At 36.0% G+C, this 23912-nt stretch overlaps 1 protein-coding gene across 9 annotated transcripts in view; it reads left to right on the plus strand.

Moving 5' to 3' along the window:
* The window catches only part of TAFA5 (TAFA chemokine like family member 5), a 421054-nt gene that overhangs the window by 330672 nt on the left and 66470 nt on the right, over positions 1-23912 (plus strand). For 7 of the 9 annotated variants that reach the window (XR_005700533.1, XR_005700534.1, XR_005700529.1 and 4 more), the window contains exon 3: positions 12911-13038. Coding sequence is in view for 3 of the 9 variants with exons in the window: in XM_040062246.2 (XP_039918180.1) it covers positions 12911-13038 (128 nt within the window). In the remaining 6 variants the exon portion in view is untranslated. Of the gene's footprint in view, positions 1-12910; positions 13039-17499; positions 17621-23912 lie in introns of all 9 variants that reach the window. The other 2 variants (XR_005700531.1, XR_005700532.1) reach the window with 1 other exon arrangement.

A 23912-nucleotide genomic window follows, 5' to 3' on the forward strand; every position in this document is an offset into this window, starting at 1 on the left:
AACTTTCATAAAGGTTAGAAATGAGAAAGATCTTTTTAGGTCACCTTGTTTTCCCCTCAGTTGTACGTAGAGTAGATTCTCATAAGGCACAGTCATGTCCTCTCTGCACTGAAAGGGAGCATTCTTTTCACATGGCATGAGTGCTTCACTGATACTGGAAAGAAGAGAAAAGACCTTTTTCCTGTAAAGGGTGTGTGAGATGAAGTTGTAGCACGTTGGCATAAAAGGCTCTTTGTTAATTGCTATTGTGCTAATGGTGCTTTGAATATGAATGTTTTGTAAGCAAGAAACAGGCAATGATTCAGATGAGCACTGCCTCAAAGAAAACTTGAGCAGGGCTGGAAGTGAAAGAAAGTCTTTGGCGTTTTGCGGGCTGTTTTTGAATGGGTTGCACAGATTCAAGTAGTCAAGACCATATACGTAATGAACAGGGCACTGAAGCTGTACCATGCACTACAAATTTGTTTCTTAAAAAACAAACAAACAAACAAACAAAAAAACCCACAACACAAAAAAACCCAACAAACAAACAAAAACAAGTGATTAAAAAAAGACTCACAGCATTTATATTACAACAAAGTTTCTGAAGAATTTGCTAACAAATTTGTATCTGGGTGTGTTTTACATACCTCTGTCACATATGCTGAGGTGTTGATTTTCCAAAAACTGAAGTGCCTGCTTGTGCACATGGTAGAAATTGCAAGTCTCCATACTACCAGACTATTTACCTGTTTTCATTAGATTATTCCCCCATATTTTGAATATCTCGTGAATATTTCTCAGTTGATAAGCTGAGAAATCTTCGTAACAGGCAGCTTTTACCTTTTCACTAGCCAAAATTTAGGAATTTGAAGATTACTTTAGAATACACAATATGCTGATAATGGCATAAGATATTTGAATAATTTTATGTTTACTAATGTTATTAGGAAGAAGCATAATATATACTAATATATACATAATTCCATTCTTGAACATAAAGGAATTAAAGAAAAGTGTAAATAAGCTCTACACTTAGGGAATTATGGAAGTGTTTCGTCAGTTCCACAGCAGAAAATGTGCACATTATTCTACACTTTAATAAAAATCATTCTGTTATTTCAATACGATTAAAGTGGTTAAACAGGATATCCTGCAGACCAGATTAAACACTGCAGTGATGTAGTAACAGCAACTTTTATTCCTAATTTCATAGATGCATAAATACATACATACATGCTTAATAGCATAATTAGGCATACCGGGATAATTTGAAGGGCCATTTTGCTATGTGAAAATATAAAAAATTTGTGTAATTTCCCTGGGGGGATTTCTTTAAGACTTTTTTTTTTTTTGTACGTTTAAAATGTTGAGTCTAAATGACCACTTAAATAGTTCAGTATTGTACTTAAGAGAAGCATAGAGGACTAGCAGTTGTAATTTCTTAATCTGCAAGGGGCTATTTCCAAGCTGCAGACTCAGTCAAGCAGTGCTTTATTCAGAAGAACCCTCAAGAAACCCATTGCAGGTTTTGCCTGAGTCAGGACTGTGAACTTGTACTGTTTGCATTGTTAGAAATTGTAGGTATTTCCAATGAGGTTTCTCCATTGCTCTTACAAAGAAAGAGTCGCTTGAGAAAGCTCTTTTTCAGACAGTTACTGTTAAAAGAAAACAATTACATTCCTTCAGATGGAGTACACTAACTTGCTTCTATTCTAGTTGGTGGGTTATTGTTATAAATAAGATGGACCAAATTAGATAAATCAAAACTTAGAATTTTATTGAGAGACAAAATAACAGTCTCGGACAGCCACAATTAAAAGGACAGCGTCGAGCCCAGGGTCGCCACTGGGTGAACACTTGATAACATACTCTGTCGGTCTGTTATCCCCCAAGTTCACATTTTCGGTTTGCAGCAGTCTCTTTTTATACACTGGATAGCAGAGAGAGACTCGGGATTTTGACGGTCCTTCCTCCAAGGCATCTTCATTAATCATGCAGGTCTCAGTTCCGAGAGTCTGATTAGATCTGCGGAGGAGGACAATACTGTTTATGGTTGGGTCCAGGTGTGGTGTGGAGATGTTAATTTCTGGCGGAGACAATTTAGATATCGATCTAAGGTAATCATCTGGTTCTCCGGGCTATCATCTCCATTTTCCGTCGCCTTTTGTTCCCTTTCGAGGATTCCCGGCAGCGGCATTTTCTCGTTCCTCTTTCTGGTAATTCCAATCGTGTTTTCCTCATGTCCCTCCCATGCCTTTTCGGGCTAGAGAAATTCCTTTATTTTGTTAAGCCACCTTCCCCTGAGTTAATTCACAATATGCTGGTTTGAACAAAACTTAACTTATAACATGCTAGTTTATACAAAACTTATATTTACATTGCTTGTATTACATTTTATATCCTATTAACATGAATTAACTTTAGAACATATATCACAGTTATTATTTCCTGTTTGTGTCCAGCATTGATGTTTAGATTGTTTTATTTTCCTTAAGGTGCTTTTGAATGTCAAAAAAAAAAAAAAAAAAAAAAAAGGAAGAGCAGGAGATTTAAAACTTAGATAATTAAACTTTAGGAACACAGAGTGTTTTGTTAGAGATGTCAGCTTTATTAGAGCTGACAGCAGGCCACTCAGTCATTTGGAGTTTGGTAAAGGAAGAAAAGTATACACCTTATGAGAGTTAAATGAGTCCTATAGGAATAATACTAAAATCTATAGAACTGAGAAGTTTTGCCCTTACCGTTGAATTGTATAAGCTGCCTTAAGAGTTTTTAGAAATGTGAGCATTCTCTGAAAATTAGTACTGGATGTCTTTCTAAAGATTATGTTTTATGTCAACAAGAAATTATTGAAATTGTTATAGAAATTGCTGGATTAAATTTTATGTCCTTCAAAAAACTTGTTTCTCTCCCTAAAATATATGACTCTATCATGTTTCCTGTAAATGACTACAATTCAGAAAAGTCGTTTTAACTCTCAATGTACTGATCAACTGCTTTGTGCCTGGTGGTCTGATTTTTAACAATTGGTGCAGTTGCTGCAGAAGCACAAATGCTTACAGCACTTAATTTTAAGAATTCATGGTTTAGAAAAGTAAGTCAGAGTGTATTGTCTGATATTACTGTGTCCTTTGACCCAACGAGCCTCTACTGTGCAGCTTTTGACAAGGGACAGGCCTCCTGCTTGCAAACAGAGTGGCCGTAGCATGGGAGCACATGCATTGCCTGCCCTGGGAGAGAGGCAGCATTTTCCTCTTTTTCACCTTTTGGACAATACTTCTAGTCTGATTTCACAGAAATTATTTTGAAAATTTAAAGTTAGGTTTTCTGTTGGCGAAGAAGATAGCGATATCTAGAAGACGTGTCTGTTCATAGATTTACTGAACATGTTCTGATAGATCAAATATTGCCTCTTGGGTCAAGAAAGACTATTTCTTCTAATCAGTGACTATTTCTGTTATAGAGCTCCTTCTCAACTGTAGTATTAATAATTTTTATGTAGAATCAAGCGGATCTTTGAAAATCAATTTTTTGTTCCATTAAGTACACAAAGTAAAAATGTTTGTGCATTAGCTGAGTTTTAGAGATGCATTATCTTTTCAAGGTATCTGTCTCCCAATTTTTGTGCATTATAAAAATAAATTAAAAATAGGAACTTAATGTTAATAGAAGGCACTAATTTGTATTTTTTAAAAAATCTTACAAAATACTGATGAACCTACTGAGAAAGTAATGAGATAATTGCCCAAATTAAGCACAAAATTCGGAAAATTGAGTAAGATCATAAAATTTGGGGGTAAGGAACTGTAATATTTCTGTATAGATGAAAAATTACCTTAAAAACATTCACATGACCTACCTAACCAGTCAGTCAAAAATCATACTCTGACCGCCATAATATCAAACTGTTGTCTGACAAGATGCATGATTGACTGTGCAGTTGAGATATAACACATCCACCTGTAATAGTGTTTCCCCATGGACAGTGTACCAATACAATGCATGTTATATAAACTAACATCTTTGCTGTATTTTAGCACTTTTGTTCCGCTGTTTTTCAAACACTGGCCAGTGAAAGCAGAAGTCATAAGAAAAGACCAGTTTCCAAGGTCTAATGCTCAACATCACAGTTCTCTATAGCAAGTTTCTTGGGTCACAGACACAACTTTCAAAAGAATCATAAGTGCTTATGTTAATTGTATTCTCACTATGAAAAGTGATACCATAAAAATGGCTCCTTTTTTCTTTGTTTTCACCTGTTTCACTAGATTCATTGGGTTTTTTTTCTTAATCTTCATTCTTGAAGCATTGATTCATAAGCTACAGTATAACTGTAGCTTATTTTTAATATTTGATGAAAGCAAAAAGTCACAGGCTTACCCAAAAAGCATACTGTTGACTGTAATTCACCATCTAGTCATTTGGAATAGGGGGAAGGCCCTTTGGTGTAGGAGATTAAGTACAGCTTCATTGCTGAGTTCCCTTTTCTAATACTTCTTATTGTTCTCACAAGGGCAGCTTAGTCTGTTTCCATGCTAATCCTCGCGCTTGTTTCAACTTAATTTGCTTCCATGTTCTGTTCATACATACATGACAAAAGGAGGGCAGAGTTTCCCATTGCCCTGGTTGTTGACAAAGGAAGCCCATTGTACTTGAAAACAGCTGAATTATCATCTCTTTCAGTGCACAAAAAAATGTCACCACTGTGTCACAGCAGCAATACACATGCTGACGCCAGGCTTGGAAAGTACTAAAAGCAATGAGGGCCACAGCAGAGCCACTCAGCTAAGTGCCTGTCCTCTGAATACACACGAAGATCATTAGCTAAAATTTACAGAAATAGCTGTCAAAAGATTAAAGACTAACAGATTTCTGTCCTCAGGCACATGAAACCTCACATTCTGATTCTCATTGCTTTGCCCATGCAAAAGCAATTGTCAAATGGAGAGTGCTTCTTGTTTTCTTTTTCTTTTTTCTTTCATTTTCTTTAATTTTATATTTTCCTTACTAGGCATGTGCCAAGTTCATGAAAGGTATCCAGTAATACTGGGTACATGAACTCTCTACAGCTGGAGTCCCAAGGAGGACTTTGATCCTTGGCTATAATTTTAGCGTGTGTTTTGTGAGCACAGAATCAGATACTGTGCAGTCAAATGTGAAGCTGCAGATGGGTGAAGTGTCCATTTATTCTTTGCTACCCACGTACATGAGTGTTTATGCTCGGATGTTCAGTCTATGTTTAAATGTTTTTTTGAGGTTGATTTATAACCTTCCTTCCACCCTTCCTTCACTCCAGCTTCATAATCTTTTATTCCCAGCTTCTTTCCATGGCACTGAAAAGTCTGACCATGTCACCTAGAGCAAGTTTAATTATTACTGTCTTCCTTAAGGCATCTTCCTTAAAATTCTTGCTTCACTGTGTATTTAGTGGTTACTTTTGTATGTTCACATGTTTCATAGCTAGGAGAGATCTTAGGGTCCTTCTCTTTCTTCCACAGCTGCCCAGCCTTCTGTGCATAACATAGGGATGGCAGTGAGTATCTGGTCAGTTCTCATTTGACTTTTAACCACAGTGAACCTGGTCTTCCACTACATTTCTCTGTTCATGTCGTCCGGAGGACTGAAACTGGTGTACTTAAGAGAAGAAAACCCAGAATTTCTGGTCTTTTGCTTTCACTTACCTACATTATCCTACTCCTACTGACTACACTAAGCAAGTTGCTCAAGTTTTTGACCTTGCCCATTAGCTTCAGTAGCTACTACATATAGCTGGGATTTGTCCTCTTTTTCCTTCCTTCCCCCCCCCCCCCCCCCCATTACCCATTTTCCCACTAATTCCCATTTTAACCCTTTTTGTCTATGCTTTACCCTGATCTTCAAATTCTCTTCTTTGCATCTGAAATTGCTGCCCCTCTCCAGTGAAATTTGCTGTTCTCAATGTGCTGGCAGCAAAGTGAAATGTGATGAAAATCTGATCTCTGAAGGGTTCTTTGCTGGCATATCACTGATCAGATTTTTAGTAATTTTTACTTTGCTTACAGCACACTAATTGAATACAACAGAGCAGAACAGCAGGGGACAGAAACAGAAAACACTGAGTCCTGACAAAGGCTTTCTCTAGGGGTACGTGTTCCATTAGCATCTCTTACTAGACAGCAAATGCTAACTACCCACAGACAGCGAAGCAGTGAGATCGTTCCTAGATTGAAACTCATTGAATATGCACATCAAACAAGTGCTGAAATCCTGGGCAAAGTTGTAAACCAGGTTGCCTATTCAAAGGAATGCCTATTCAAAGGAATGCCTATTCATTTTAATATTTAGTTGGAAAATGCTAGTTTTGAAGAGACTAGAAACACATGTACTGTCACTAAATAAAATTCAACATGTAAATTTTATCAGTATTGATTACTTATTATAATTGTCAGGATACTTGTTGTGACCTTGTGAAATTTAGCAAATGATAAATTTTGTTTGATTGTTTGTTTGTTTCTGTTCAACTGCTTTGTAGGCAGTTGGAAAATGTGTTATATTTGCTGCATTACTTTTCCAAGTAAGCAATTTTGCCAGTGAGATTACTGTTCGACAGTGAGGGGTTGAGGAGTTGAGAACAAATGCAGAGATATATTACAAGCTCAAATGAGAGCAATTAGAAGCAAAAGAATACTGGCCCTTGTAAAGTAAAATGGAAACAGACATGAGTTGATGGTGAAGTTCATTTGTAGGATACTTTCCATGTTAGGATAATGCTTCTGTCATACAAATACTTGAACATCTAGATGTAGACTAGTGGAAGGTGTCTATCTCTATATCAGTGAGTCACAAAATATTAAAGTTTTCAAAGAACTAAAAAAAGAAGGCCAGAAAAATACATTCTAGTTTTTACACTACAAAAAGCCAGGTATCATGTTCCTTTGCATATCATGTTTCCTCTCATGCTTTTTATTGTTTATTTATTTATTGTTTGGAATATCATAATGAGGAAATTCTATCTGGAGACACAAACAGGAAAAAAGATAAGAGCTGTTGAATTTCATGAGAGTGCTCCTAGAATCTGGATTATACTTCAGTTTTTCTTTGTGTAATTATTTTTAAGCTGTCAGTATATATTTATTTCAGAGTCTTATGAAGATACAGCAAAACATTATGTCATAAAATTGAACAAATACATGGATGCCTTTCTAAATGCAGTTGTTTTAATTTGGTTTTACTTTTTCAAAATATTTTCAAGTAGTTTTTGCATCAGTGATTTACTAAGCTTTCTACATTCACTCAGTTTCAAAAAAAATCTTATGTCAGATAATTCCACTAAATTCCTAGGGACCACTCATGTAACTGGCAGTGGTGTCCCCTAGGGAGTCTTTGTTTGGGATAATATGGATGACTGCATAATTTTGAGATCGTCTCCTAGGTATTATCCTCCTCATCTTAAATACATGTTGTGCAAGGTGCAATCTTCATCATTTCTGATTAAACCAGATTTTCATTCTTTTTTGGGGGTACAGGTGAACATTGATGGTATTTTCTCAACCCAGGGGTTGCAATAAAACTTATCTCTCAGTGGAGCTATGATTGGATGAGCTGCAGGAAAAGCCTCTGCCCTGTCATTCAATCTTTTACTCATGATCTAGTTACCTGGTCTCAATTTGTAGCTTCTCTGTAGCCCACAGGAGATCACTTTTCCCATATATTTCTCAACCTCAGCTCAAGCATCCCTTCCAGTCTTGACAGCAAGAGCTAAATGATAAAATAGGTGTCTAGACATTGCTATATTGCTTTTCTTAGAACTAAATAGTCTTTGGTCTAGATGCCCTATAAATAATTGAGACAATCTAACCCTTTGTGAATTAGCAGTGCTTCAATTCTTTTTAGGGAAGCAGAATGGCTGTTGTAAAAGGTATCCAAGCTTTGTGATATTTCCTTGTTGTAAAACAGATTGACATTTGGGGCTTTTACACTATTACAGTCAAATTGCTGCTCTAAACACAGTTCATGATTGCAGTTTCTTAGAGTGGTGTGATTCGGTTTGTCTTTCTGATGGCCTCTTTCCTGCTGCTGCAATTTAATTGATATATGTTTTTGAAAGCATATTACTTTTGCATATTTTTATTGTTTAATTTTTTTATGTATACATATTTAAGTACACTCTCTCTCTCTGAAGGAAGAAGGGACACAGAAAGGTCTCCAGTCTGGTGATTACTAAGAATTTAGAGGTTTTGTTTCCAGCTGTGCAACAAATCCTCGTGTGACTTTGGTCAAGATGATTAACCTCAGTGCACAATGGGGACAATGAGCAGCATTTACCAGTCATAGATCAAACTAGCTAAACATAGCAAGTTCTGCAAGATGTCTGGGGATCTTTGATAGGTAGGTAGTGTATATGTACTGAATCAGGCAGAGGAGGGAAAGGGTCAGAGCAAAAAGCTAGAGTTGAAAAAAATGAAAAAAGCAAAAATATCAGAGGAAATTTAAAAATAGGCTCGGAGATGAATGGGATGATGAAACCAGTTGGGATCATTTGGAGGTGAATAATTATAAAAGTTGTGGTCCTATTCAGTGTTAATAGGGCAAGTGAAATACACTAAGATTAATGTGTTTGTCTACATACTTCCAAAATGGTGAAACCAAGGCAATTCTGAACCTTGGGAATCTGCTATGCTGATCAGTTTTCTTCAAAGTTCAAGGAAAATCACAGTGAAATAATATATGAAAGTCAAAGAGGAAATATTTTCTCCAATGAGTATGTTAGAACTTACATTAAATGCTAAAAGTTACCACTGAAAAAATATAATGTGAAGAAAAGCATCATTCTGTAGAATGTATAGATGAGCTAAGTTCTCATTTAAGTATATTTCAAAATGTTGTGTTCTGCTTGGGAGAAATTTTCCCTAGTCCCTACTTCAATGTATCTTCTCTGCTACCTTTTTTTTTTTTTTTTTCCTTTTTTTAGGCTCATTTTTTATATTATACTTTATAAATATATAAAAATTTATTAATATTCACTTTGCACACCACCTTTTATGCATAGAAGCATGATGTTTTCTGAAATCATGTGTCAGTATCCATATGCTGTTTCAATCAATATTCTTATTCAGTGAAAATAAAGTACATTTTTACTTTTATTTCCCAAATCATACCCCAATGTTAAAAAAGACAACAAACTGTAACAATCTGAGTGTTTTAATTTATTATAATTTAGTTGGCTGTAAGTTTTTGCATTTACTGCTGCTGAACAAGACTTACCTCAGTTTTTTGCTATCACAAACAGTTGATGATTTTCAATTAAAAGATTGACTAGAGATGCAGAGATTGATAATTCCCTGAGTATGGAATGAATTTGGGAAAGAATATCTAGAAAATAAACCTGATTTTCCATAGGAAATAGATATATATAATAAAAGCAGGTGAGAGGCTTATTGACAAAGCTTATCTAGTTGCAATATTTAGTAGAAAACAATCTGTGACATTCTGAAATGCTACTCAGTTGAGCAGTCTTAAATTAGACTATGCTGATCATAATAGAGACTTTTTCTACTAATAACTTGAAATTGTTTGCAAGTTTCTCTGTCTTACAAAACAGTTAAGATCACACTGGTGTATAGTTTGTTGATATGTTGGTACATCTGCTTGTATCCAATGCCTGGAAACTGTTTGCATGAAAACCCCTTGGATAGAGTCCATTTGTTCTCCAGGTCAAATGGCACTACCCAGGAAAGCAATTCTACCATGTGCTGAGCAGTGTCAGCTCCTATTAGCTCCAGTTTAAGTGAAGAGGCACAGCCCTTCTTAGGAGATGCAAGGTAGTGTCAGCACAGATTCTAAAGCTGAAATTCAGTTCTTTGCAGAAGCTCCGCACAAAGCCTTCGTATCATTTAAGTGCCACTTAATTCTTTGTAATGGAGCTCAGAGTGGATTTGAGGAAGCGGATAGGCTTTTTGCTCTCTTGTCTGGAGAGGACTGAATTACACCCCTGGTGAATATACACAGTAAAAAGGCAACTACACAGCCTCAGGAAATACACTATATTCCTTTGCTTTGACTAGTATAACTCAAGTTTTTTTACTGATGAAAATTCTTTGATATTGTGCTGATAAAAATTGTTGTACATTTTGCTCCCTTCCTATACTACACATTGAGCTTCACTCTCATACTGTGATATAACATGCAAAGCAAAAAGTGAAAATGCAGAAATAGATATAGTCCTGCAGACTTGACCAGGGCCTCCCTCGTGGCACTGTGTGTGAGGGCCTATGTGTTGGTGAGGCTCCTGAAGCAAAGCAATGAGTGGGTGGAGAAGCAGAATTAACAGGATGCAAAAAACCAATAATGGGGAAGAGATCCCGGCAGGAAGCAGGGTGGGAAGAGGGTGTGGGGGCTGAGGAGGCAGAGTTTTGATACTGATTAGCTTTAAACCATGTGAGCTGGCTAGCTTTTGCCTACAAAAGAAGTTCTGTTTCTCAAGGCCTAAATGCGTGAGCTGGTCTATACGCAGCACAGAAATATTTTAGACTTTATTATTTGTAAAATACCCTTGGTGTGTTTCAAACTTGTGTGGATATAGCCAATACCCAGGACAAGGGCCCCATGGATTTGTGATAATACCAACAGCAACCAAGCAAATACTGAGAGTAATTCAGAGATACATTTTTTTTTTAATAGGAATACTTCAAGTCATATTTCCAGGAAAACCTCCTAGCTGAAATAGTAAAGGCAGTCTAGTGGATATTTTTGAGTTTAGCTTACTATTCAGTCTTTCATCCTTCATATTATTGAAACATTTGTTGTTGATATTGTGAATTAAGAAAGATATATATGCAAGTAGGTCAGATTTGGTGTTAACATTTTGCTGAGCTTTTTCTGTTAAGCCTGTAACTGGATGCATGCCTTCACTAAAAAAGATGAGGCTATTATCTGTTACAGAGAAGGGGTTAGTCTTAAAAGCTGATACGATCCAGTTATCTGTAGAACAGTAACTCTGGTGTACAAGTAGAATCCACATTTCTGTGTATTGTGTGCTACAAAAACCTAGCAGAGTTGCGTCAAAAAATTTTAGTTATGAATCATTTCATCATTGATTTGTATATTGCCTAATGAACAGAGCAAATTCCAATGTAGACATTTAGGCACTAAAAACATTTTATAATTAAAATATTATTATGAATTTCAGATTGAGCTTGCACTGAAAGAAATCAGGGGTTTTTTTATTGCTAGGGCTTACCAACAATTATACCAGAGTTGAGGACACAAGTTATTTTGTGTCAAAATATTGGAAAGGGTTTTATTAAAAGACTTTAAATTGCACTTCTATTTCTTGCCATGATCCAGTGGCAATGGGAATTGTATTCTTAAGTAGTTCCAGAGAGAAGAAGTCAGGCTGAATCACACGTTCAGGTGAGCATAAAGCTGCAGCTGCCACTGGGATGAATGCCTGTTTTTAGTCTCCTTGGATCCCAGATTAGTTCGGTACATCATAAGCCTCTTGTACTCTTATTTCACTAATTCTTTCTTTCTCCTATAGTTCTCATTTTGCTGTGCTTATGATTATTGAAACTGTTTTATGTGTATTGGTGTCACACAACAACATAGAGGAAGGCATGATCTGTGTCCCTCTATGTGGAACAAGTTCTGGCCTCGAATCCTAGGGAAGTTGTGTATAAATTGAAGTGCTGAAGCTTTCTTATAGTCGAGCCAAGAATTGGTGAAATCGTCCATAGAGGAAATGAGGACCATTTCTGCAGAATGCAAGCCTTACAGTTTGAGCAAAAGTTAATTTGGGAGACCTTGTTTAGTTTGAGTATATGGCACCATGCAAGTGAGTGTCTTTCTGTATATGTATTTTATGAAAAGTAACCTAACCACTCCACTCTACAATATTGTCTTCAGTTATGAGTGAAGGAATAATGGAATACCAGATATTAGAAATATTTTTTGCTATTCTATGAGAAGGAACCCAGATACTACAAAGGTGAACTCAAAAGAAGTAGTAGTATAGTCCAGAAAGAAGTCTACAGGTATTAAAGCCCCTTCTCTCCCTATTGAGAAAAGATTTCTCCTTACAACTCCTTTGCTTTTATTTTATTGCAGTCAGTGCTCTGTTGTTCCAAGACTACATGCTGTGTATGACCTTGTGGAAATTTTGCAGAGCTGGCTTGCCAGAGACATGAGCATTAAGACTAGACACAAAACACATATAACACCAGCTTTCTGTTAAAAACCTTCCTAACTAGAGTTCCTTTCCCTTATAGTAATAGGCTGTTTGTTCCTGTCTTTTCCCTCAGCTTATTGTCTCCCTCTCCATGATTTCTCAACCTTTGCTTCATTCAACACCTGTCCTTCTTATGTTCCTAGTTTCTGCCCTTGACTAAGCCCCTACCATTGGAAGTACCACAGCATTTCACAATGGCTGTCATTATACTGACCCCTCTAACTGTTTATTATAGCTCTTCTCTTTCCTCTGCATGTCTCATGTCTATTTACATTGAAGCACTTCAGGATAAGGGCTGTCTGCTCAGGTTTGTAGAGTCTAACACAATGGATCGCAGTTGTGGGTTGCCAAAATTATTACTTAGGATAGTCTTTAATTGTTAGCCCCTCCCCCCCCCCCCCCCCCCCCCCCATGTTTCCTTGATTAGAAGGAGCATGAAATTAGAAAAATTGCTAGTTTCCCTGTTCTTTTGATTTATAATAAAGCTGGGTTTTGGGTTCTTTTGTTGGTTTTTAAGTTTGAAATTAAATTTGATGGCACAGCAGGTGTTTTAAATAATTTTGTAAATTGCCTAGGGCTGTCTACATCATAAACTATTGCTGAATTATCAAATAATGAAAATAGACAACTCAAATGAGAATGTGTTTAGAGAAAACTGAAATGTGAATTCTCCTGCCAACTGTTTTTGGTTTTGTTTTTTCTTCTTCCTTTTATGTTTCATAGCACGAATTATCAAAACAAAACAGTGGTGTGAAATGCTTCCGTGTTTAGAAGGAGAAGGCTGTGATTTGCTAATCAATAAATCAGGCTGGACCTGTACACAACCAGGAGGACGGATAAAGACAACCACGGTAGGTCATTCCTCTTGTTCTATACTTCTTCAATTTCTTATTCACTTTAGTTTATTGAAAAACAACAAGTAAGATTTTTAATTGTTTTTCAGCAGTTTTATGTAAAGTTTATTGCCTCATAATTAATCTGTGCGCCCAAGTGTGCATGCTGAAATACACAGCAATATTATCACAAAATACAGCACTGGAAAAGATAACAAACGAAACTGTGTAATTCCCGTGGCTACTAAGAGTAGATGTTATATCAAGGTTTTCTTTTAAGACACCAGTGGCTTAACTAACATTTGTATCCAGCCTGAAGACAGTACTTTATTGTTTCAACGTGCCCAAACTTTCTTATGCTGTGGTAGTGTAGGGTGTAAAACTCAGTGTGTGGTCTAACAGGGTGAAAAGAAAGCTTTCACTGGGAGTTCCGAATAAAATATTTTTGCAATTCCAACTATACTGGAAAAACAAGATAGACCTTTAGTTTTCAGTGAGATCTACAGAAAATATAGCAAAAGATCCCTTTTCCCAGCTTCCTTTGGCCCTGGTTTGTTGATAAATCCTCCAATTCTCTGATTAGGTGTCTTGGGTCATATGCTTGTAGTGAAGCTGAAAGTATATATGACAGTAATATTTTTTAGGGCCTATAATGTATCAAACAGATTTCTAGAAAATGTTTGGAAATGCCAGCAATTCTTTGACTTAAAAAATGGAAAAAACATGAAGAGATATAATAGAGCAATTTTCTGATAGCTTGCTAGGCCTCTTGAAATTATTTCCCCTCCTAATAATCTTTTTTTAGATTTACAGGGAGCTCGAGTGTAATTTAAATAAGTGCAATTTCAAGAATGTTTAGTCTTAAAAGTACTTACCAGTAAGGACTAAATTAATGCCCATCATCCCCTGCACAATTTCTCTGTCTGAGCAGGAGACAGACAGCAGTATAAAACCTTTTTATTATTTTAGAATGCCTGTATTTATAAAATTAACATGATTTTCATTCTTTTTAAAAAGTGAATCACTGTTTTTATCCTTCTGTATCTACCAGATATAATATTCCTTATGGATGGGGCTATAAAACTTAACTTGTCTCTGAGTTCTTACTTAAATATAGTTTTCCTTTAGATCTTTTGCATTCAAGTTATGTAAGAGTGACACGGGGGGGAAAAAAAACAAAAACAAAAACAAAAACACCATAAAAACCCAAGGGAAGGAAAAAAGGTTTTTAAACCTTAATGCCAACATTCAAGGGCAAGGAGATCTAATACCATAACTTTCTCATACTTGAAATGTAGTCTTAAATCTTGTTAATTCAGGGGTATTTTCTGTATCTGAGGTAAACAGAGAACCAATGTACTGTGACACATTGCCAGCTGTCATTTTAGCTCTTTATTTGATGTTTAATGCTAATGGCATGACTGAGTAATGCAAAGTAAGCAGAGGATCTATCCTTCAGTTTCTGTCTTTAATGAAGTGATTCAGATATGCTTTCAGATTAAATACCAGAAGCCTGATTCTGAACTCTTACTTGTCTCTATAGCTCCTTAATGCTATTGACATGAATGGAATGACTCATGAATTTGATTAATGTAAATGAAATCATAATCATGCCCCATCAGTAAAATTAAGACCACGGCAAGTGTAATATTGTAAAACAGACTCTCCCCACACAGATTCATCATTGTCATTGGTAAGGAAAGATTTTGCCAGAGAGACAACTGTAGAACAACTCTGAGCATAAGCCCCCATCTAACATCAAGCAGCCTTCAACAGTTGGTATCACACATGCCGACACACAACAAACACACAGTACTTTCCAGTCAAGTAAGACTAGCAACTCAGAATGCTTACCGAAGCTCTGAATGCAGAAGGGGAAGAGGAAAAAAGACAAGAAGAAAAACAGATTTAAAACCCTGCAATAAACTCTAGCCTATAACTCAGTACAAGTAACAAATCAGAAGTAAAAAAAAAAAAAAAAAAAAAAAAAAAAAAAAAAAAAAAAAAAAGAGAGAAAGAAAGAAAAGAAAATTAAAAAAAGAAGGGTTCTTTAGGTACTTGGTTGAAGAGTAAGCTTTGGAGCTTACTCTTGGTAAGAGTAAGCTCCATGGTAGTAGATTGTAGATTTCGAAACTGTCATAGGATGACTCCATGGAATGCATGACTGTGATTAAAAGAAAAAAAAAAAAAAAAAATCCAACAGAAACACTAGGAGGCATTATTTACTGTAGCAATACTCTCAGATCAACATCTGCTTATGCATAACTGCTATTTCTGCTCCTATCAACACACATGAGTTACCACTTGCTATCATTCCATCATGGTATTTAAGTGTACTAGGAAGAACTTCTGGCTGGGAAGGACCAGAAAAATGACCACCAGGTAGTATGGGGAAGAAAATGTCCAGTCATACTGAATTAGTTACTGTATCCTGTTCTAAAGTAGAAATAATTTTTTACCACATCTCCAGCAACTGCCAGATTAGGTCCTTTATTTTTTAACTGTCAATTTTATTAAAACACATTGATTAATTTAGTATCAGCAGCCCTTTCCTGCTGATATAGCTTGCATCTTAAAGATATTTTTGGCAGTAGGTCTTGAGTTATTATACTGATAGTAGATCGTATGGCAGAGATATCACTGTTTGGTAAATGCTGACAATAATTTGTCACTCATACTAAAGTCAGAAAAATGTTGAACTCTGATGGACTGAGACCAGCTGTTGTGATAATACCAGTTTTTCACATTGATTCCAGATTTTGTGTAAATGCAAATTTTAAGTACTGGGTTTAGAAGCAGCATGTAGAATGTTAGGGCTTATAGAGATCTTATAGATGATATGAGCTACCTTTTAAGTGAGAATATACTTTAGGACTCAAAGTTAAATATAGTTCTTAAAAAGCAAAGAAGAATTAGAATTTCTTTTCTGGAGATGAGTTAAGCATTTAGTATTTTTCTATGAAAATTCCAAGAAAATAGCAAGTGAACATGTCCATTGCTGTAAAACAAAAGTGCAATTTCTGTAAAATGTTTGGAAAGGGCTGCTGCTTTTTACTTTATATTTTGTGTCAAAATTGTTTACACATTCTATGCAGAGCCAGATTTTTCAACTGGCTGGCATTTTTTGTGATCACCTCTGGAAATAATGCAACCAAATCAGAATTCTCTCCTCAGATGAGTAGCAGTGTTTTATATCCACTTTGTGCTCACTTTGCAAAGCTATAAATGACTACACAAGGTGCAAGGCGAAGGAAAATCAGACTCTAAGTATACTCTAAATGGATCTGGATGTCACTTCTGCCCTGTTGTTCTTTCTACAAGGTGTGAATGAACCAAAGATTTTTCATCTGCTAAGAGGCTTTTAGGATTGAGGACTGACTGGGCTAACTGCCAATCTATGTATTAAGAGGCTGACTGTCAATACAAGGGAACTATATGGCAACTTGTAAAAGAAGATAGCAAGAGAATACTACAGAGTTGTTAGCAATTTTAACATACTAAGTACTTTCAAATAACAAATGTCCTTACAGTCACTTTAAAATCTCCTGCCTTTAAAAATTTCTTGTCCTTTTGCTATTCTCATTGCTTTTTCAATTATTTATTAAAAAATAAGCAATATGATTTTTAAAAATATTTTGTAGTTTTAATAGTGCCAGAAGATATGTCTCTTTTTTTAAAAAGAAGTTGCTGAAGGGCCTTTCCATTTTATATTTCAAGTGTAAAACTTGCTCGTATATAGATGAGAAGATGCACAATGTGTTGTTTTTAAGGGGAAATTAATTTTTAGCACCCAAGTGTATATATGTTGTCAATGATCCATCACTACCTAATTGTTACTTAATTAATTCCTTCTTCTACATAATGCGATTTCAATGCACGGAGCTTAGCAGAACATTCATGCGCCCGTTCCTTGGTACCCAACATTTTAAACCTTTGCGATTTTACTGCTAAATTAGCTGAAGTAGGAAATTGAGGAATATGGAGAAGTTAAGAGAGAGCTCACAATAGATAAAAAGCGTAATTACTCTGACATGGAGCTCAGTGCTTAGCTAGTAAAATTTACTAAGGATCTAGCTTCACCAAGGGACCTGACTTTCTTAATAGAGTTTACTTACACACAGAGCAACTTATCATTCCTCACCATTAATATAAATGACATGCTGGCTGGATTGGAAAGGCAATTTGTTCCTTACCTTGAAAAATACAATACATATTTGCATTGGCTGTAATTTAAATCATAATTTTTTCAGCAGAGCTTTATCATACATATATGTATGATTAAGGTAACTCAGATAAAATATACTGGTTTAATTTTCACGCTGACTTACGAGCAATGTGTTTTCACTCATACCATTACATTCAGGTAAAAAGATATATATATATATATGTGTGTGTGTGTGTGTGTACGCATATAAAGATACATATATATATATATATGTTACATATTTGTAACATACTTGAGAATTTACTTTTTTTTAGACTGAAGATCAGCTGGAAATATCCTGAGGCCATGGTCTAGTGGTCTGAGCTTGGGAACTGGGAGCCAGAAACTCCTGAGCTCTAATCCTGGCTCTGACAGTGACTCCCTCTGTGGCCTTGGGTAAGTCACTGAACCTCTCTGCCTCAGTTTCACCAGCAGTAAAAGTAAGATTAACAATTCTTAGCTCCATACATCAGTGAATTTGGGAGTCCTGACTTAACATTTTAAGAGGTTTAGCAATTCAAATTAACTAAGAAATAAAAATACTGTTATGTATAAATGTTGTTATTGGTAATATTCCTGTTGTTAGGAATTCACATAACACTGGTATTCCTGTTTTTAATCTTACCTACATTCCAGTTCTGAGCATTTCTAAATGTACATTTCACATCTCCACGGCTCAGCTGATTTCATTTGGTTAGGCTGGTTTTGGAAGTATTTTGACATCCTGCCAATTCTAGTTCTATGTCATTCCAGGATACAATACCTACCAAAACAAGCTTTCAGGCAGTACCAGATTAGAGCAGTGAAATGTTGCATGCATGCCATGCTAAATTAATTTTCACCCTTCCCCTTTGTCAGCAGTGGTCATCTTATGAAACAGATACAATAATAGCAGTTCTTTACATGTCATAGCCATGTGCTTCAGTGTCCACCCTACAGATCTGTCAGCAATTCATCTGCTAAGTTCCTTCACTGTCCAAATCATAACAGGAACACTACATATGGACCAAGATTACAGAGGACACTTTTCAGCAGGCTGGTGTGTCCCCTCACTCCAATCCAGCTTTTATAAACAAAAAGGGAATTAGGATCCTGAATTTTTCATTGTTTATAGTCAACTGTCAGAGAATCAGGATCTTTGGCTATATTTAACTTATGGGACTATCTTTGCTTAGAAGCCCATGAGCTTACACCATTTGAGTCCCTATGTCTTCTCTGTCTTTTCTTTTTCTGTGTGTCCTTCTTCATGATGGCACACCTGCCACTGTGTTGTGAAAGATCTTAACAGCAGCAGAAAGGGCTCTCACAAATGCACTTTTGTGGTGAAACAGATCATTAACTCTTTCAGGTCATGCTCAAATACACTAACTCTTAATATCTAGTTGGTTGTCTAGAAATCTGGCTTAAGAAAGCCTCTATCTTTATTGCCACTAAGAATCATTTGCATTCATAAGTCCTTCTGACAGCCAGTTTTGTGGGCTCTGAAACCATTGCTTCACTAAGCATTATGCATCACAAAGTCTTTTAAAACTAACTCAGGTCTCAGTAGTGTGCTTCTGACATTGATATTTGATTAAGGTTTTCCAAGACCACACCACATAACTGGAAGTTAGCCTAAAATAACATTCATATGTTAAAACACTGATGTGTTCTACCTGTCATATATACACACCAAACTGAGAAAGGGTAGAACATGAACCCTTTCTGCAGAATATATTTGGCAGATATTGTTGAGATCAAAAAGTCATGATATCTGCATCTGTGACTGTACATATAAACTTCCAGAACTAGGTTACTTTTAATTAACATCTCATTCTAGTGTAACACCATATCTATAGAAACAATTCTAGTCATTGTACAATGCTTTAACTGAACCTTTTAATAGTTTTGTATTAATTTGATTTTCTTCTCAGTAGCACTAACATAAACTATGAGAGAAAATTTACATGTTATAGCCATGTGCTTCAACGGCCACTCTATAGATGTGTACTACAAGGCCTAGATTCAATCTATTTATTTCCGTGGCTGTCCTAGGGTAACTTTATAATGCTTGTATCCCCAATCGTCTGTTCTATTTGTGCTGTATATTGAGTCCTGTGCCTTTAAGACTGGTTCTAAGAGCAAGGAGAAGCGCAGAGTTTGTTTTGAGAAAACTGCCCGACTCCTCCACATTCTTCTGCAGACGGGGTGTTCAGCGGAGACTTGGAGAGACTGCAGGACAGAGATCTTTTTTTTGCCTTTAGGTAGTTTCAGCTAGCTAGAGCAGAGAAGTTCCCTGGACTGTTTTTTTTCCTTTTTCTTGGGACTGTTTAAACCTGCTCTGGACTGAAAACCCAGGGGAGCACTGGGGGCTGCACCTGCGGCCCACCGGGGCCTGGACCTCGGCATTTTCCAGCAGCGCCGGAGGGACTGGGACTGAGGAGAGACTGAGAGAGAGCCGAGCTACACCCACGGCAAGGACTTTCTCAATTTGCCATCTCACTTCAGAAGGAGAGGTTTTATTGTTTCGTATTATTCATTCTTTATACTTGTATGCACTTTATTTGTTTAGTAAAATAGTTTTTTCCACTTTTCTCCAAAAAGAGTTTTTTTTTTTTACCGGACCAGTTAGAAAGAAGGGCCACTTGGGCTTGCTTCCTTAGAGAGATCCTCTACGAGAGTTTTCTCCCAAATTTGTCCCAAACCAAGACAATGGCTTACAAGATATTTTAATGCTTTGAGCAGTTTCCACTACCCTTATTGTTTACAAAAGGTATCCTAATCTACAAATGTGTCATCATTGACAGTGCTGGAACTAGATTCTTTTCTATTAATTTCCAAGCAAGGTAGTATGGGAGTTGGATGTTGTAATTCTCAGAGAAGTTAAATATCATGTTTTTAATTCTCGTGTTAGAGAAGAATAGTCCCTTTAGACAATTTACAAGCAGAGTAGGATGGCCAAAGGTAGGATGACCTTTGTGGCCCTATGTCTTAAAGACTACATGCACAGAGAAATCTAAATAGAAACAAAATCCTCATGAAACTGAAGCATCTCATGAAGGGACCATACTATTCCTTCAAAAAACACAGATTCTCTTGCATATTAGTAATGTTTCAACTTGTACAATCTTTTCAAAGCTGCGCACTTCTTTGTCATACCAGTGTGTTGAAACCTACATTCTATTTTCCATTATCCTTATCAAAATACACTTCTTCACGTCAAATAACTAATCTTCAAGTCCTAAGCCAAAATGTTAGCAAAGATTTTGTGATTTTTGTAGACTTTAGGTTGAAAGGAGCTGTCAGATATTTAAAGAAACACCTTAAAGAGATTAGCTGCCTTCCTCTGTCATGAATGCTGAGTACTGTTTCTATTGATATTTAGTGATACACACTGCCTGAAAAGAGACCAAAATTTACACCAAAAATTTTGTAGTAAAATGGCATGCTAAGTGAAATCATAATCTGTTCACATCTAAATAAATCCTTCAAAGAAATTAGGTAAACTTTTGTTCTTCACTTTTAGAACATGTATTACAATGTACTAATTCCTTTTGTTTTTTTAAAGTTACAGAAAATTTGAATGCCCACTTCTGCATGGGCTATTTCAAAGGTATTGAAATTACTGTGCAAATAAATAAACAGAATTTTTCAATAGATAAGACTTCTAGAGATATTTTTTTTCTTTCAGGATTCCTATTACTTAACTCATATTAATATTGGCTGTTTTAGCATTCAGTCCAATTTTACTATGCTAAGCTTAGAGGTAGGCCAGCTTCAGTGAGGTAAAACTAGTTTCTGATTAATGCTTATGAACTGTGGCTTTTCTTTTTTATATAGATTGATCTATATTTAAAACCAGTTACTGCACTGTAAAATGAGCTACATTTTAATCAGTTTGAGGTCTGAACTGTCACCTTCAGTAAGTAAACAAAATCTGCTTCTATCCAAGGCAATAATAATAATAATTTTCATTCATCTATTTCATGGGTTTCAGGAATAAATTATGTTTTCAGTAAAAACACCAAGCAAAACCTTAGGTGGTTTGGTGTTTTGGTTTTCTTTGCCTATACTTTGAAACCAGAATTCCGAAATGTAACTAAAACCATATCTGTAATTTGGCGAGTTCATTGACTACTATATCATAGTGTGAACTCGCACAATAAATTGTGGATGTCTAAGAATGTCCAAGTGTTCAAAGATTTTAAAAGCTGCATTTTAGGGAATAATAAAAAGGAATATGAGGAATAAACAGAAAATACTTTCATTTGAAATTCTTTCTAAATGGTGTAATATTCCAGGACACCAATAAAAATTACATTTTTATATGGGGCTAGGTTTCTCTTTCATCCTCCCAAAACCACAAAAAAAAGTTTAAATTTAAAAATGCAAGGCTCAGGGTATAGAAAATTCACACCTATATTAGATGGGTCAGGTATCTGCCTGGAATATTTGCAGGCCCATCAAAGAGTGTATGTGAAGAGCCCGGTACTAGATTTTTTGATTATTCCCCATGTGCATTTAAATAAGCCTTTCCAAATACTGAAATAGTATGGTAACTGGTTTAAAAAATAAGCATGTTAAGAATTAGTACTAAGATGGGCTAAAAGCAACAGATAAATCAAATTCCTATTAGTAATGCCAATATTGGGCCTTTTTGTGTTTTAACAATTCTTAGCATAACAGATAGACATTCTAAATGTGATTTAGTTTCCTCAACTTATCATTTTAGTTCATTCAGGTACTTAAGGGTATTGATGGCATTCTTGCACAGAGTGAGCACCTGTAACATAGAACCTATAGACCAGTGCCCTTGTGGGGTGCCAGCTGGAAGTCAGGCAGAAGGTGCTGGTTCACTTATTGTCTGTGCTAAGCAACTGAATCTCATTCCTTGTCTGCTAAATCAGACAATTTCAGACAGGGCTGTCCATTCCAACCATATATGCTGCCTGATTGATATTGTCTGAAGGTTCTGATTCTTGCATGAATATGGGAAAATCAATTTTCATTTAATAAGTGACTACAAAGAGAGACTATCTGAAGAAACAAACCTGGAGATTACTTGTGCAATTTCTTAAGCAAAGTAGCACAATACACTGTAAGACAGGATTCAATAGATGCTGAATGCCGTATGGTTGAACTGAAGGGGACTACAGGATACATTGTATATGTCAAAGAAAAACAGATTTGATAATGCAAACGACGAAGAAGGCTGGAAAGGTTAATGCAAAACTTGGTATATAGTTTAAAACATGTTTTTTGTGGGCATGTGATGTAAACTTATGGAAGCTGGAAACTGGCATGTCATATCAACATCAAGAATTTAAAATGCTAAAATTCTTACACACCCATTTTGAACAATGAAAATGTTCATGACACAAGTATTATAAGCTGAAGTTGTTGTACATGAATCTCCATTTTGGAACATTTCTTTTTTTTTGAGAAAATCCCCAAAGATTTCTGTTAAATCGTGCAAAGCGAGCTAGAATCCTTGGACTGAAAAAAACTAAGCAGTGAATAAAGAAAATGAAAAAGGTGTTTTAGTTCAGGGATTTTTATAATAACATTTTACACATTACTTTTTAAAACCATACTTGAAAATTAATTCAGAAAGGCCTGTCATATTGAAAACTGTCATTTCAACAAGATACTGATGGAGGACTTGAGAACAGTGTATAATAACACTTAACAGGAGTGTATTGATCTAGGTCGAGGTGGCCCAGGAAGTGACAGGCTTGTGAAAAGTCTAGCAGTATTTTATTAAGAAAGGTTTCAAAAGCACAAAAGATATTAAGCTGTTAAGTGTTATTGAAAATCTGTGAAAGGTAGACAGATAGCAGACATTTCTGTTTTCCAGTATGCCCCTGCGATATTTTCATTAACCATTTGGAATATAAATACTCAGTAACATTACATCTGCACATAAGCTTCTTTACCTTGAGGGTAGACCTTAAGGATAAAGTTGCCAGCTTTTTGTTACAGTTAACTCCTGAGGTTTTGTTTTCAGCTAGTCTTCCTGGTCACTTGCACATGAGCATGCAAGGGTATGCAGAAAGACAATTCAGTTTACACTGTTATAGCCCAAAAACTTGGACTATTCCTGTTTTCATTAGATCTTAGCAGTCTCATTACATAGATGAGACAAGAGATTGGAAATTAATAAAACTGGCTGAACCTTGGTCCAAGTAAAGCCAGGCAAGGGTGGGACACTAAACCCAATCAGCAACATATACAGTAAGACCTTTTCTTTCAACTGACAGTGCAGCTTTATGGTACTCTAAACCAGTCTAAAGCCAGACTGTCCCATTCCTATTCTCCCACCTCACTCTGTATGTCTGACCTCTGTTTTGGTCAGGCACTAAGTGCATGTGGAAATGTATGGGATGCAAAATAGGCATCACTTTTTGCCAGGTTAGTTTTCAGCCACATAAGCTTCTGATTGCAATACTGCAGATTAAATTATTCTCAGCCAAAATCTATGGAGTCTTTATTACAAAATTTCAATGCCTTTGGGCCATCAACAATTGCTGACAGATACCTAGTTAGCTTTTTTCAGCCAACACTGTTTTTCTTCCCCAATTGCACTTACCAAGAATTCCAAAGTTGCCTCTGAAGTGAAGACAATGCATTTAATTCATCACTCATGTGAAATAGTAGAGGGGACTCAGTTCAGAACACGAATGAACATTTTTTATTTAATACTAACTTC

Source organism: Hirundo rustica, chromosome 4, assembly GCF_015227805.2.
Source record: "Hirundo rustica isolate bHirRus1 chromosome 4, bHirRus1.pri.v3, whole genome shotgun sequence".
Lineage (NCBI taxonomy): Eukaryota > Metazoa > Chordata > Aves > Passeriformes > Hirundinidae > Hirundo > Hirundo rustica.